The following is a 15,563-nucleotide window of genomic DNA, read 5'->3' as shown; positions in this document are numbered from 1 at the left end:
GAAGTTACGTTTTATTCCCTGCCCCAAGGTGCCCTTTTGCAAAGCGTGAAACAATGTATAACAGAAGAGAATGGTCAACAGGCATTTATAAGTCACTGTTGTGTTTTTTGACACGTTTCTTGAGATCCTGAGCTTCTATGTATCTTCGACTGTCAAATCTCGAGAACGTTCTGACTACATTCAGAGCTATGGCGTATGTATAGGATTGCGCGTTGCTCCCGTGCTTAGTCAAGTCTTTTTGGCCAAGATAGGTGGCCTGGCAAAAAGAGTGTTGCTTTACCTAGATTGCTACATTATGTTTGTTGAAGCCTATCAACTTAGCATGGGAATGGTCAATATTATAAAGGTATTCGCGAAGTGTGGCAGAGGTTTAGAGTTCACGTGCGAAGTCCCAAGGGATGCTTCCATTACCTTCCTCGACTTGCGTCTATTCTTTCAGGAAGATCACGTCTGCTGGTCATATGCCGCTAGATTGCTGAAAACAGTCCTTAGGTATAAACCTGGCCATTCCAGACTGGTGAAGAATGGCGTGGCACTTTCTTGGTGGAAGTCGACGTTGAAAAAAAATCACGCCGTCACAAATACCAAGGAAGCTTCTCCTGGCAGGTGGAAAGCTGAGAGATGCAGGCTTTTCTATCCATGTTATTGCGTCCACCACTTAAAATTTATTAAGGACGCCAAAGAGTGACGGCCAATGTGATGACCAAAGAGTAATGAGCCCAAAGGGACATAAGACGAAGCACCGGGACTTGGAATAAAAGAGCTGCGTGTCATGTTCATGGCCTTTCACATAAGCTGAAAAAAGTATGGGAGCGCTTCGGCGTTATGTTAGTCGTTTCGGCCAAGCATAAGCTACATGGGACCTGTCAGGTTGTGGCCAAAAAAAAAAAACGGGCTCAGGCGCAGTCATCTAGGAAGGGATTCCAGGTAAAACATATCGCATTGTACCACGTGCGGATGACAACAGATCTTTTAAAGAACCACGGTTGTTGTGTAGGCATCACGACACAAACATGTTGTATATGTGGTTTCGGTTCCGGTTTTGGGATCACCTGCCGCCAGAGGCACCAGTGTCGCTATGTGTATATATATGACTGTATGTGGCAATAAACTGGGGGATTGTTTGGTTGCTAGCAGTTCGTGTACTTGGGCGGCACACGCCGCTACAACATTGGCGACGAGGATGGGATCATTTCGGGGGGCGTGACTTTCGCCGCTTGCTTTCCGGCGCCATGAGCATTTCTGGACTCGCGCCGCCGCCCCCGTTCCTGCCTGTGCCTGGTCGACCTGCTGTTGCGTGGCCGCAATGGTTCCGCATCTTCGAGAACTACCTGCTTGCTTCGGGGGCCTCTGACTGCACGCCGGATCGTCGCAAAGCACTACTCCTTCACAGCCTCGGCGTAGAAAGTCAGCGCATATTTTATACATTACCACTTCCATCGTTGGACAACTTCAAGCTCGGTGAGCAAACTGCTACTGAGAAAACGTCGGAAGATAGCAAGGGCACAGGCGACACAAGGCCTGAAGTATCGTCGTACGATATCGCAGTCGCCGCTCTGCACGCTCATTTTTCGGCAACAAGCAATGTTGTTGCCGAACGGCATCGTTTCAGTAGGCGAGTTCAGCAAGCTGGTGAATCAGTGAATGAGTACATCACTGCATTGCGGGAGCTTTCTGCTATATGTTTTTTTCCTGTCGAAGAAGATTCGCTGCGTGACCAGTTCGTTGCTGGTATTTCGTCTCGGAGCTTGCGCGAGCGTCTTCTGCTTGAAGGATCGTCTCTCTCGCTCGCTAGAGCAGTACTACTGGCAAGGCAGTTTGAGCAGGCGTACAATGATCTGCAAGAATTTCCTTCTGTAGATGTTGGACGCATAAATACTCGTGGAAATACGCCTACGCGTACACCAGAATCCCACGAGAGCTCGAAGCGGTCGCACAACCGCCAGTCTCATTGTTACCGCTGCGGTTCATCCCAGCACAATGCAGCATCAGTTCGCTGTCCAGCCAAAAGCAAGCGTTGTCACCATTGCGGTGTCATGGGTCACTTCCGCTCTGTTTGCCAGAAACGAGGCTCCGCTCCGGTGCGTGAGGTAGACAGCCAAGACTCTCCGAGCGAGGAAGTTTTGAGCATTCTGGCTGTGACGACGGCCGCTCGCTCCGCTGTTCACGTCACAGTTTCGATTGGCCGTGCGGACATAACTTTCCTTGTAGATTCTGGGTCGTCAGTTTCCATTGTTGCACACGATCTTTTTAAGCAGTATTTGGAAGGCCAAGTACTTTTGGCCCCGACTGTTCGGTTACTGGACTATTCAAAACAGCCAATTCCGGTTCGTGGCTGCTTCTCTGACGTTACGTACAAAGCTAGCACAACAAGCCTTCTTTTCTACGTCGTAGAACAAGGCACCTCACTCTTGGGTATCGATGCCATCAAGGCCCTCGGTCTACAGATTGGTGGGTCATCTCTGCTATGCCTTGAAACGACGCTAACTTCTAATTCTCGAAGGGAACAGCGCCCTGACCCAACGAAAGCCGTGCAGGATATTAACCTCCCAAAGGAATTAGTTGGCGAGTTTGGATCTCTTTTCGATCCAGGCCTTGGCCTCGCGAAAGGTTTTGTGCATCACGTCAAAACGCGATCCACGGTGCAGCCAGTGCAATCCAAACTTCGGCGCCTTCCGCTCTCGCTACGACCATTGGTCTCGGAAGAGCTCCATCGGTTGGGAAAACGTGGAACGCTTCAAAGTTGTCAAGGATGCCACGAGCTTCTGCATCTATCTGTGGGTGGGGGGAAAGGAGTGATACAAATGACACCGCTAGGGAAAGCAGCTCACCGCCTACCTTGGAGAGACCCGTTTCAGAAGCGCCAACCGGAACTTCAGCTTTGCTTTCTTCGTTATTGTGTTTCGTTTGTGTTTCGTGAAGTTAGCGCTACATAAGACGATGCTTAAGGTATTTGATCTTAAAGCAGTTTAGAAGAGGTTGTTCTCACCAAGTGTGCACAGTTAATATTAAAATATTAACTATGTTGCGCCTCAACGCGTTATTTTTCAGCAAAGGCACAATCTTAGTTCTGTCATGGTATTTAAGTGGCCATTTCAGTAAATAAATGAAGTAATTAATTCATTAATTAATTAACGATTGAGCCAGCCGAAATATCCAAGAATGAATGAATGAACGAATGACTGAGTGAATGGATCAAGCAATGAAAGTTTATTTCCGCCATACGTGTACAATATGGAGCGAAAATAGCCTGCGCCACGGTATGACATATTTTCAGGTGCTATATAACTGACGCTCTTTGCGTAGGCCACTGGATTCAAGTGGGGTGCATTCGCAGTGTGCAACCACACGTAAATTACTCTCGCATCTTTATTACGCCTGCTCCCTTACGTTGTTAATTGATTTAAACTCGTCGTAGCTTCACTCTGCACACGTCCGCTCGTGTCTTGCACGCCGCTGTGTCGGAGGGAGTCTCCCATTCTAATGTGGAGCGCGTAGTCGTGCGTTTCTATTCTCGCTTGCAATAGTGACATTCTGATGGGGACGCAATGGAATGAACACTCGCATGCGTTGTCTCGGATCTGGGTTAAATAAGTATAGATAATTTATTTTAACCAATGGTGGCTCGCTACACTGGCGTCCCTCATATGCCAAGTCTTGCGTTGGGACGTTATACTGGTTGGTTTTACTGGAGTATAACTCATGCTCTTATAGAAACGCATTCATTCATGTATTCCCGCGGATCGCAGGAGGAACTGTACGACGACCCGGCGGATCGGGCCACGACCTGCGAACTTATGAATTACCCGAATCCAAAACCAGCTACACCTGTAGTGAACACCACCTACATGTGGTACAGAGGTAGCAACAGAACACAGTACCGGAAGCTGCTCTGCGTCATCGACAGCAGGTTTGTGAGCGCTGGCCTCAAAGGATGCCGATACCCGTTGCATACGCTCATTGTAAAACTTAACTAGATTATCGAAGTTGTGCTTCAGGCAGGCTTGAGTTTGCTCTACGTTCTTTGAAACGTCGCGACGGCAAAAAAATATGCAGTAACGCTTCACTTCATGAACGCGGGTTACGCGCAAGCATATGGGCGCCGCGAACATGCACAACCAGCAAGCACCACGGTGTCGATGCAGAAACTGAAAGGGCGCGAACGCTACGTTATTGATCTTGACGGTGCGACACTTGTTGTGCCACAGGGAAAACGTAAGTGATAGACACGCAGAGAAACGCCGTGAACATGCACAGCGAGCATCACGGCGTCTAAGCGAAACGCTATGCACTAAAGTGCATCGATGTCCTCCTCGCCCGCTGCTCCGTACAGACGAGACAACCGCGGTGTCCACTACAGCGTTGGGCACACGAATGGCGGATACACACGAGCGCCGGCAACACCCCTACGGCTTCCGCAAAGGTGTCTAAAACGGTGACCGCCATTCGCGTGCCCAACGCTGTAGGACACGCAGCCGTTGTCTACCGTCTGTACGGAGTGGCAGGCGAAAAAGACATCGAGGTAACCCTACTATGCGCGAAGGTGAGCTTTCTGATTGAAAAGCGGGCTCTTGGGCGGGCGGATCATTTAACGCGATAGCTTTAAGGGCCCCGTGTCACAGAAAATTCCGGCATCAGCGTCCCGCGACTAGCGCTGGACGTCGTGTCGGCAAAAAAAGAAATTCGAACCAGGCATATCCAACCACGCAGGACCTCCATGTGGCGCAAGGAAGTTACTGAACTAATTGAATTTCTCAATGTGAAATACGTAGAAAAAATTGTAAAGTACGACTTACAAACTACAGACACAATAGCGTCTGGTTGTAATCTCAATATGCGAGAAAACAATTCTGCTACACGAAAACAAACAAAAAACACAACACCCTTTTCCAGCGTTTCTGCCATTCATTGAGCGGCCATAGCCTCCCAGATTTCCGCGCGCAAATCTCAAAGGTCATAAAGCAGCGCGCCCGGTTCCTTGCAAAACCTCCAGACGGCGCTCGCATCAGCCGTATCTTGGCCCACGCCAGAGGCCGCGTTTCTACCAGAAAGCTCGCCTTCGTGCAAGGAGTTCGCCACCAGCGTTTCCCGGTAAACATTACGGTTACATATGCTGCAGTTGCTGGGAGGCGTAAAAAGCAGTCAGGGATCTTTGAATGCTATTGCGTTCCGCTCTTAAGAGGAGGCTTAAGCTTGGGTGCTCCTATTTAAGTACATGTAAAAGGAGGCGTTGTCTCTGTAACCACTGCATCAAATTTGATGGTTTGCTGCATTTAAAAGAAAAACATAATATCTAGTGAATGTTGGTTTCGAATTTCTGATTTATATCGTCAATTTTTATTAAAAATTGGCAAAAATCAAATTTTCAGGATACGTAACTATGAAGTTTACAACTCTCTGACTAAGCATGGAAAGAAAGATATCAATTCTGTGAATTTCATCTGATCGTACATCTAAAGCGGACAAAATTGATATGTTACAAATAAATCTAAAAAAAAATTCAGTAATATGGAAATAGCTTTTGCAGAACCCTTGTACGCAACATAACAAATTAATTTAAGCTATAAATTGACATATCGAACTTGTCTACTTTCATTGATGTAATGGATGCCGTTTAAAGAACCGCGATATCTGTTCGTGATGCAGAGCTATTAATTGATAAATTTCGTGTGTCTATATTTTTCGAGCTTCCGAATGTTTGAAAATCCTTTTCACATAATTCAGGCCCTAAATCGAAATTCCGATTCCAGCAGTCACTAGAATGCAAGTTTCTCTCAAAAATGCAACAAATTTCATTAAAAATCTAACGGGTAATCTAAGAAAAGCGTTTTTGTGTTTTACATGCATTCGAATAGGCCGCGTCGAAGTTGGGCCCGAGCTAAAGCTTCCTCATGAAGGTGAAGCGTAAGCGTCCTCCAAATTTTTAGTGTTTGGCACTTCTAATATTTCTGTCTATTTAACAAAAAAAAAAAGGCATGGGCTTGTGGTATGAAAAAAAAAGGCACGACATTTGCTTGTGGGCGGTCGTTCTCAACATTCCGAGTAATAACTTTGCAAAGAACGTGAGACAAAGTGCGAGCAACTTTGGTGATATATAAGATCAAGTTTAGTGCCGTATGGAATGCTTCGCGACCTCGGGCATACACCGCCGATTTGAAGAGGTGGCCAGTTACGCCTGCGCGTATAGGAGACGCACGTCGTACATCAGGTATCACTTAGCACTTCCTTATGTGAGTTTGTGTTCAAGTGGGCTCATGAGGTTTCGCCCTGAAGAACTTATAAACTTACACTTTAGCAAACCGCGCAAATAACGGGACACAAAAATGGGCCACACGACACAGGCGCTGAAGCACGGCTGCCTCGTTGTGCCCCGTTTCTGTGTGCCTTTATTTGCGCCGTTTGCTAAGGTATGTATGTGTTCGTGCCAACAAGCCGTGCTAGCACCTATTCTGAAGTTTATGAAATTAGAAGCGAGGCTGGGCAAAAGGAATCACCACATCTGGCATAGGAAGTCGGGGAAGTCTAGGTGCTCCCGAAAGTGGAGAGCGGCAGCAAACTTCGAAAGCGACTGCTGCGCGCGAAGCGACGATGCTAGATCATATTGTCTTAAGTAAGGTTGGCGAGTGTGGGACCAATGTTTCCTGCGCAGGTACTTCTCGTCAAGGCGTCCGTATGTTGTGGAACTCCTGCCCACAGCGCATTGCTCGGAGCTGATTCTCTACGCCTTGTACGTGAACAATGCAAGCAAATACAAATTGCACTTTAAGCGTGGCTACATCGACGTGGACTTCATCCAAGCGCTCAGAAGGATAACAAACAAACGCGCACATCGCGGCGAGCCGATCCGAATTCACTACACTCTTGGCGGGGCGCACGAAGATTCGCCTAACTTCGTGGAGATGCTGGCCAAACACGAACTTCGTGACGGGGTCATCGAGGACCTGCGCAACGCCAGTAGTCTTATCGACGTGAGTGAATCCTCTCCTTTGTATTGGTGGAGTTCCCTACAAAATTTACTACAGAGAATTCTGGCGCTCCCATTGTTCGGGAATGATGACTCGTTCACGAATTGGTCTGATTTTTGCGCTGAATTGTGTCTTCAAACGTACTTTCGGCTCTGTTCACTACACTTTGTGTAGTTATATCCGGCAAATGCTTTAATGGTGACAATCGTAAAAACTATCGTACTATGGACAGTAACCATCCCGAAAAGATGGGTTCTGTCCTAGTTTGTTTCTTGTCATCAAATACAATTCATTTTTCCATAGCTTTCCTACTACGCGATAGAACATGCATTCGCCCTTCGTGGCAGAAAGCAAAGGTTCGAGCATCGCCATGTTGTGATTCATGTTTTTGTTTTGTTTTCTCTGAAGCACAGAAAGCCAGAATTTAGTTGTTCTATATAAGTTCACCTAACATCCATGCACGCCTCATGTGATCCTCAAGTCGGTTATCATCGTATTTTTTCATACCTATACCTCGTGAATTAAAAAAGAAATAGTGCCTCCACGTAAAACGGAATCTTTACTATAGTTTATACGGATTTGGATTTCTACGATTATGTGGAACGTGCCTTTCAAAGGAGCCTACTCCTTCGGAGAGTGAGTTCAACAAATCTTCGGAATGGTGTTTCACTTTGCCGGATCTCATTGGAACTTCGTTTATGACTGCGTTATACCAGGGCAGTGAGTGGCCGCCGATGCCTAAGTTAATATGAGCATACCGGCCAAATGTTTTTACAATGGCCTTGAATGTTTAAGTGCATTGAGTACGCACTGCGTTTTGAAGGAAGCACCTCGCGCAAATCTCACGTTTACATTTGTACGCCTACTCCAGGTAAGAGCGATAACAAGAGGCAGGAAGAGAGCGGTGTGGATCAGAGAGCAAACAGGCATAGCCGGTACTCTAACTGACATAAAGAGAAAGAAAGGAAGCTGGGCAGGTCATGTAATGCGTAGGTTAGATAACCGGTGGACCATTAGGGTTGCAGAATGGGCGCCAAGGGAAGGGAAGCGCAGTCGAGGACGGCAGAAGACTAGGTGGGGAGATGAAGTTAAGGAATTCGCAGGCGCTAGATGGAATCGGTTGGCGCAGGGCAGGGGTAATTGGAGATGGCAGGGAGAGGCCTTCTTCCTGCAGTTCTTCCTTCCTACAGTGGGCATAAGATAGGATGATGATGATGATGATGATTTACTGAGGTGAGAGATTGCTTGTGTGCCATGGAGGCAGAAAAAGTGTGATTAGCGTGCTACCGGGACACTTCGCGTGTGTGTTTTTAAACAAACAGTATATGTAATTCTAGAAGCCTTCATTTGATTATAGACCCGCCGTGGTTGCTCAGTGGCTAAGGTGTTGGGCTGCTGAGCACGAGGTCGCGGGATCGAATCCCGCCCACGGCGGCCGCATTTCGATGGGGGCGAAATGCGAAAACACCCGTGTGCTTATATTTAGGTGCACGTTAAAGAACCCCAGGTGGTCAAAATTTCCGGAGTCCTCCACTACGGCGTGCCTCATTATCAGAAAGTGGTTTTGGCACGTAAAACCCCAAATATTATTATTATTCATTTGATTATATTTTTCGTCTTTCGTTTTGGCGTTCCCTACAGGGCGTGAACATCCACTGGGACCGTCCAGGCGGCGTGTGCGACCAGGAGTTCACACCAGCCTATTTCCGCGCTTTTGTCGAGGCGTTGTACTTGAGGAATATGAGCATGATCCTCACCGTGCCACCAGTGCTAGAGCTGGTGCGCAAGTTCTGGCTCATCAGCATAACGCGCTACATGGACTATGTCATTGTCACGACGCACAAACTTCGTCGAAAGGTATATACTGCTGAAAAATTCAACTTAGCATGCACTGAATACAATGCGAATACTTTTCAAGCGAATAGCTGTCATTGGCACTTTCTTCCGTTTTCGGCCTTGGTCGATTGTCGGACTTCCCGAAAAAAAGAACATTCATTCGCTCCTTCATTCTTTCGTTCAATCTTTCGTTCGTTTGTTCGTTCGGACAATTCGCTTTCATTGGCTGTCATACCTCGAGAGTTTCTGCATGATTTTAACGCCAAGTTTTGCCCCCGACTTTCCGGGCGCTGCTGCTGTGGTGGTCTTGCCGTGCGTGCCGCTGAGTTTCTCACAACACTACCAGATGGCGCTCGCCTCCAGTGCATCCCGGCTGGCGCCGCCGTGGGAGCCTTTCACTGCTCGTGCATATTGCACGCGCTGTGCTTGATTTCCTGAGACAAAAATGGAGGTGCTGGGGTGTGGAGGTCGCGTGCGAAGTTGTGATAGTGTAAACATTACTATCGTGCATAGCCATAACCAAGAGAGCGCTTGGAGCTGGCGTCTGAACAGCGTGCTTGCCACGTATGCAGAAGCAGCGCATAAACACGCACCAGCAAAATGTCCCCAAAGCGTGGAATCAGCTTCGAGGACACCCAGGCCAGAAAGCGTCGCGCGGAACAGGAGCGTCTTTGCTACGCAGTGAAACGCAATGCAGACCTCGAATGTATGCGCAGAATGTGTACATAGAATTATAATAAAATCATTGAATTACGTACATTCCCATCATTCAATTAGAGTTTGACGCTTCCGCCACGATGCGATGCCACGTGAGGCTATGATAATGCTCAGTGCTCTCAGAGATTATGTGCAATGACGCACAGCAACGCCTCAAGCAAACACGTCTCCTTGTGTGAGCTGTCTACTACGTAGACAAACAGCAGTGGTGCACACAAGGTAACGTGTAACATAACTGACCACTCTCGTATTGGACTAATCGCTAAACAAATATATATTCACCGCCAACATCACGGCTAATTATCGTCATTCAAAGCAAACGGCATACAAAGCTTATCTTACGTGGGATCCACAGATATTTTTAATTTGATTTATCACGTGAACCGGCAGTCACACCCGCTACAAAGGATTCACGACAAATCGAGTGCTACTCGAAGTCCACCTCGCCGAGGGCCGGCTATGTGTGTGTGTCTGGCATGTGCTGCTCGCAAATGGCTTTCACCTTAGGCGGCACGCGAATTGGGGGCATGGAAGCTTGATGCTTATACAGTCGCAAAATTCAAATTTAGGGTTTAGTAACTTTCACAAATGGCAGAGTGGATTAAGATGGACCGCATAGGGCAGGGCTCTGGATTTCTCACGGCCACCAGGGCTTCTGTAACGCACCCAATGCACGGCAAACGAACTTAGTTATTTTTTTGAGGGCTCCACCACCGATAAAACGTTACAGCGGCTGCCGGTGAACGGGAAACTCGAGCTTGTGCTAAGAACGTCGACGTGAAACCCTCGACAAGCGCTACGCATCACCTTCGTCCTTTTGACATCGCATACGCCAGAATCTCACGCTGTGCATCCGCCTGGTTGTGTCTTTGCGTACTGGCATAATTCGTTAACGTTGTAGTGCATAAACATTGCACATTTCATTACATTTCACATTGCACATAACACAAATATAAACAAAGTTGTGCGCACCACATTTGCTTGATGAACATTCAATTTATTTGCGTCAGTTCGGCTTCAGTTCACATCAGTTCGACAATGTGCGTTGGATTCGAAATTCTTTTGAGATGTTGTAGCTTTGATCCAAAACTTCAGTTCTTGAACTTATGCCCATACGTTTTGTTTTGTCACTACTTTAAAGGGAGTGCTGGACTGCTCTGGAAGGCGAGAGTTTGCGGTGGCTTCGTACCTAGCCATCCGTGACCACGTCTTGAAAGAGACGGCCAATCCCTTCCAGGCAGGGAAGGTGGTCTACTCCATTGCCGTAAGTGGCCAGACCGACTACAATGCGGGCATTATCGTCATCCGTTGAGGATTTAGCTGACAGCATTGGTGCACAAACGAACTCGTGTGGACCAAAAATAATATTGTAATGATTTTTAAAATTTTATGGGCACGTTACCTTCGCAAACAATATCGCAACAGAAGTTTTACAGGAAGAGGTATCATGCACAAATTGTATACTTACACAATATGTGTACCCAGAAAAAAAATTCGTGTAATTTCTAGCATTTAAGAACCAATGGACAGGCGTAACGATGCTTGTTTCCTCGAAGAGAACGCAAACTCAAATTTGAATTATTTCTTTATTCGGAATCCTATGTTTTAGGCATGTTACAACCTTCAGCTGAAAGTTTACGATGTGTATACATTTAAAAAAATAATAAAGCTCTATTATATGACGCCGTATGTTAACCAGCGCAGAAGGTATGAAATATGGCAGTTACGTTAACCCGTTGACAGAGTAATGAATGCAGACTGATTGTCTCAACCATTTACAATTTTAGAGCAATACGTCAGCTTGCACAAGATGGGAGAACTCGTATTGACCAAAAAAGCATTTCTTGGAGTTCATTTCAATACCTTCCGCGCTTAGAGCGGCCTAGCAGGTGCGGCTTGTCAAATTAGTGCAGTTTTCGTTCTAGATTTACGGTTGCAAACTTGATCTTTCACATCCATGATATATTTGCGAATACTGCAGTGCTAGGATAAGAAAACGCTTGACAACCCAAGCACTGACTAACGGAGGGCCAAACTAATCAGTTACTAGAGTTGCTTTTCATTGAATTATAAGGCATCTTATTTCAATCGGTTGAATCGTAATTCGAACCGCAATAGGTTATAGGATTGCGTTGTTATTGTAAATAATAATTAAACCTTTACACACCCGAATTTCATATTCCTGTTGAGACATATTGTTATGTATAATTACGAACATTGGCTTTTCATTGAATTATAAGGCATCTTATTTCAATCGGTTGAATCGTAATTCGAACCGCTATAGGTTGTAGGATTGCGTTGTTATTGTAAATAATAATTAAACCTTTACACACCCGAATTTCATATTCCTGTTGAGACATTTTGTTATATATAATTACGAACATTGGCTTAAGAGCCGATGTATGTGGATGGCGCGTTCTGTGTTGTCCCCGCAACGAAATATCTTAGCTTACGGTGTTCCACAGTGAAATATTCCAGGCTGACTCATGTCGACAATATATTTTGTGGTTTTACCTGTGAAAGCCACGATATGATTATGAGGGACGCTGCAGCAGGGGACTCCAGGTTAATTTTGACCAAGTGGGGTTCTTTAACGTGCACCCAATGCGCGATACGCGGAAGTTCCTGCATTTCGCCCACATCGAAATGCGGCCGCCGCGGCCGGGATTTGATCCCGCGGCCTCCTTTTGGTGTGGCAGTGCAAAACCAAATCCACTGCGGCAGCCCCGCGGCGGGTGCTGGAACACGCTGTGCAACGGCTTGTGCGTGTGGTTCGCGCAGCTGGGCGCCGACGTGTTCCGGGCCACTCTGCCCCTGAGCTCCCCCCGGCTTCTGGATGCTGGCACGCCGTCCAGCGTCTTCGACGGCCCCACGGTGCAGACGAACAAGACCAGCTACGACCACGTGTGCCGCATGCCCAAGGGTCTCTTCGACGGTGACAGCGAGTGCGCCTACGCCATCCGGCAGCAGAGCACCGGCGGCACCGAGGTGAGAGGGTGCCTCGACAACTCCGAGAGCGTTGTAGTCTGTCCGTAAAGAGGCGAAATCAGTTTGCGGAATATTCGAAAGATTCAGATTTCTAAGACGGATGATGAAGGGTCTCTTTATTTGGCTCGTTGAACAGGGGTGGCGACAAATAGTCACCCGAAGTTGTAAGCTGCTCACGGGCTGCAATGTCGCCATTTAGCTATTGGCCTATCTGGGCCGTCACGACAGGAATGTCAAGAAGTCCGTGTGTTCGACAATGGCCGTTGGTTTATAGTTAGCATTGCTATAAACTTGCGCGCACGTTCTTTTTATTCTTATTCCACTTTCGCCAACGGTGTTGTTCGCAATGCCGTGAGTAATGTTTAACATTCGCAGACAGACGGGAGCGCGGGCTTTTCTAAAGCTGTTACCTCCAAGAATTACCAGAAATGAGAACCCTTTGTCAAACGTAGCGAAAACCTCGTCTTTTTGGATTGAAGCAAGTTTTTGAGTTTGCACGTAGATCATATTCGATGAAATATTATGCCATAAATGCAGCAATTTACTTTTATTTTGCATGTGCTTGGAGTCTCTTTAGCTGTATGCCTTTAGTATGTACAGTCTAATTGCTTACTAAATTAAGCCAACGGATGCAGATAAGGTTCTCTAAATGATACCACAAGAACATCTGAAGCCACAAGGACGAAGACTAAGTGTAGTAGCATTCATTTGCATGACAGCCTTCCACGTAGCGCCAGAGTCAACTCCAGTAACCTTAGCAGGAAATTAGACGTCTAAAACATTAGGCTCTGTTATCAATATCCTCTGTAAAAAGCGGAGTCAGGCGACGCAAGTGACTGCGTGTGCATGAACCGTTGCCTTGTCAGCCTGCCCTCTGAGACGTGCGTTCATTCCTTCGCTGTTGTTCAGCTCGCCTTGTACGCGGGTCCCGAGGAGCTGGCTGCGCGCATGCGCAAGTCGTACGCCAGCAAGATGGGTGACACGACGGTTGCCGTGTACGACTTGTTTTTGGACGACTTCGGCGGCAACTGCGCTTATGCCGGAGGTTCGACTGCGAACACTTCACCCCTGGTGGTTGCCATCGCTGAGACGGGACTGTAATCACGCACTGTAGCACAGGAGCTACCGAGTGATCTATCGCCGCAGGCCCTCCAAGCTTCTGACGCCAGGGCGGCGTGGCGGCAGATATGCGTTTGTGCTTGCATGCGACGTTTGCCACAATCTACACCACTTCAGCGATCCTTCTTTCATTTACATACTTACTCGTTTCATTATACCAGCTTCGCTAGATTACTACATGACTTCGCCATTTTATGGAAGTACTGAAATGCTTGCAATAATGGTAAACGTTACAGGGGAAAATATATTTCTAGGCGATATAATTTTTTTCTTGGCTTTTCGTTCATTTTGAGTAGCCTTTGGTGTTTCAGTCTAATAACGGAAATTAATGCAGCGAGTCTAAGCCACGAATTGTTCATGTCAGTGCAGAACGCAAAGAGGACTACTACGTGAATAATGCTGATTGCGCGGACCTGTGTACAGTGCTAAAAATATGAAAATGCGACGTTTTTTTTAAACTACTTTGATGCGTGTTTTCATTCCCAGGTTCATGTGGATTCAAAACAATGGCTGATTTCATACTTTAATACACACACCTGCTATGATGCTGCGTGCTTAGGGACTGGCTACAGAGAAATTAGATGTCGCGCTTACACATAATCGACCCATTAGACTGGAAGAATGCCGCTTCGATGTTTCATGAGAGCCCGGCCGGGAAGAGGTTCATGCTGAATGGAAAGCATATTTTCAGCAGTGCAATAACTGCCGCCAGGTTTACCTCGACGGCCAATACCACCCGCTAGTGTATTACCGCTCTCGAGCTTTTTGCCACGGCATGCAGGATACAAAATTTAATGGCATGTGAATGGGAACGTGAAAGAATGATGCCTGTTAGTACCAAATACAGCCTACTCCAGAGGACGTCGCAGCTGATGACAGAGGGTTAAAACTGGACCATCGCCGCGCTTTACATTATTTACATGCTGACAAGACTTCAGGGCTGTTTAGAGTATACAAGGCCAAAAGTAAAAATTGTCCTCAAATCTCTGGGACACATATAAACCCCTGGACATATACTTCATTCGCAAAGCTGTTAACGAGAACAAGAAGATATGTCTGAGTACTTTTTGAATAACGACATAAGCCGAGATAACAAGATGAGCAATATGTTATGGCTAAGTGAAAGCGCCTTGAAATTTCTTTGGGCTACAGTAATTTCCGTTGTGGAGCACGTCTCAAGTGGAGTACATGCTATATTGTGGCTGCTGGCGCCGATGAAACCACATGCATTCTCAGAATGTTGGAAATGGCCAAACTCTTCGTAGCAGTCGTAATATACCTGCTTGTTGATTTTCCGCGTTACTGAAAGCCTGTCGATCCACCTGTTTCCTGCATTTATGCTAGTGTTTCCAGTTATTGCCTGTACACTATGAATTGTTTTTCGCTGTTGTACCAAAATTGTTTGTTGCAAAATGCTTGGTGTTTGTGCATTACTTGAGCAGTCGTAGCATATCCGATGTGCAGCAGGCCATCGAAGCTGTTTTCCCAGTTACATTGTCCGTCCCGAATTTTGTTCATAACACAGCCGAGTGCGGCGTACTCTTCGACATCAGCGCTGCTGTGTTTTGCAGTAGCAGAAACTAATGCAGCTATAAACGTGTAGCTGCAATGGTACAAAGGCCTTTGTGAAGGATGCTTGAAAACCACGTTTTAGTATCGCCTGTTTTTATGACCTGATTTATCTGATCACGTCAGTAGTTTCTTGCTGTGACTCTAAATAAAATTGCGTCTAAATGAATTATTGACTTCGTTATTCTATCTGCTTGTATCTACCTCGCCTGAACTTAAATTTGATTGGTTCTTCTTGTTTACCTACATTAATTCACTAGTGATCCCTACAACCACCATGCATGCTCGGGCGCTTCCGAAACTCTCCCCAGTGTGTGTATGCACTCGATCATTTCGCACCCGCCTTCGCTTAAAACAATACCACTCATA

The 15,563-nt window shown here is 46.6% G+C and overlaps 1 protein-coding gene across 1 annotated transcript in view; it reads left to right on the top strand.

The window, feature by feature from the left end:
• Positions 1-15,329, top strand: part of LOC142588362 (uncharacterized) — a 47,604-nt gene extending 32,275 nt beyond the window's left edge. The window contains exons 11-16 of the mRNA XM_075699995.1: positions 3,750-3,910; positions 6,650-6,968; positions 8,607-8,822; positions 10,660-10,782; positions 12,300-12,506; positions 13,416-15,329. Of these exons, the coding sequence (XP_075556110.1) occupies positions 3,750-3,910; positions 6,650-6,968; positions 8,607-8,822; positions 10,660-10,782; positions 12,300-12,506; positions 13,416-13,607 (1,218 nt within the window). The 3' untranslated portion in view covers positions 13,608-15,329. The remainder of the gene's footprint in view (positions 1-3,749; positions 3,911-6,649; positions 6,969-8,606; positions 8,823-10,659; positions 10,783-12,299; positions 12,507-13,415) is intronic.
• Positions 15,330-15,563: the final 234 nt, after the last annotated feature.

This window comes from Dermacentor variabilis, chromosome 7, assembly GCF_050947875.1.
Source record: "Dermacentor variabilis isolate Ectoservices chromosome 7, ASM5094787v1, whole genome shotgun sequence".
Lineage (NCBI taxonomy): Eukaryota > Metazoa > Arthropoda > Arachnida > Ixodida > Ixodidae > Dermacentor > Dermacentor variabilis.
This window is presented reverse-complemented; position numbering and strand designations above follow the sequence as displayed.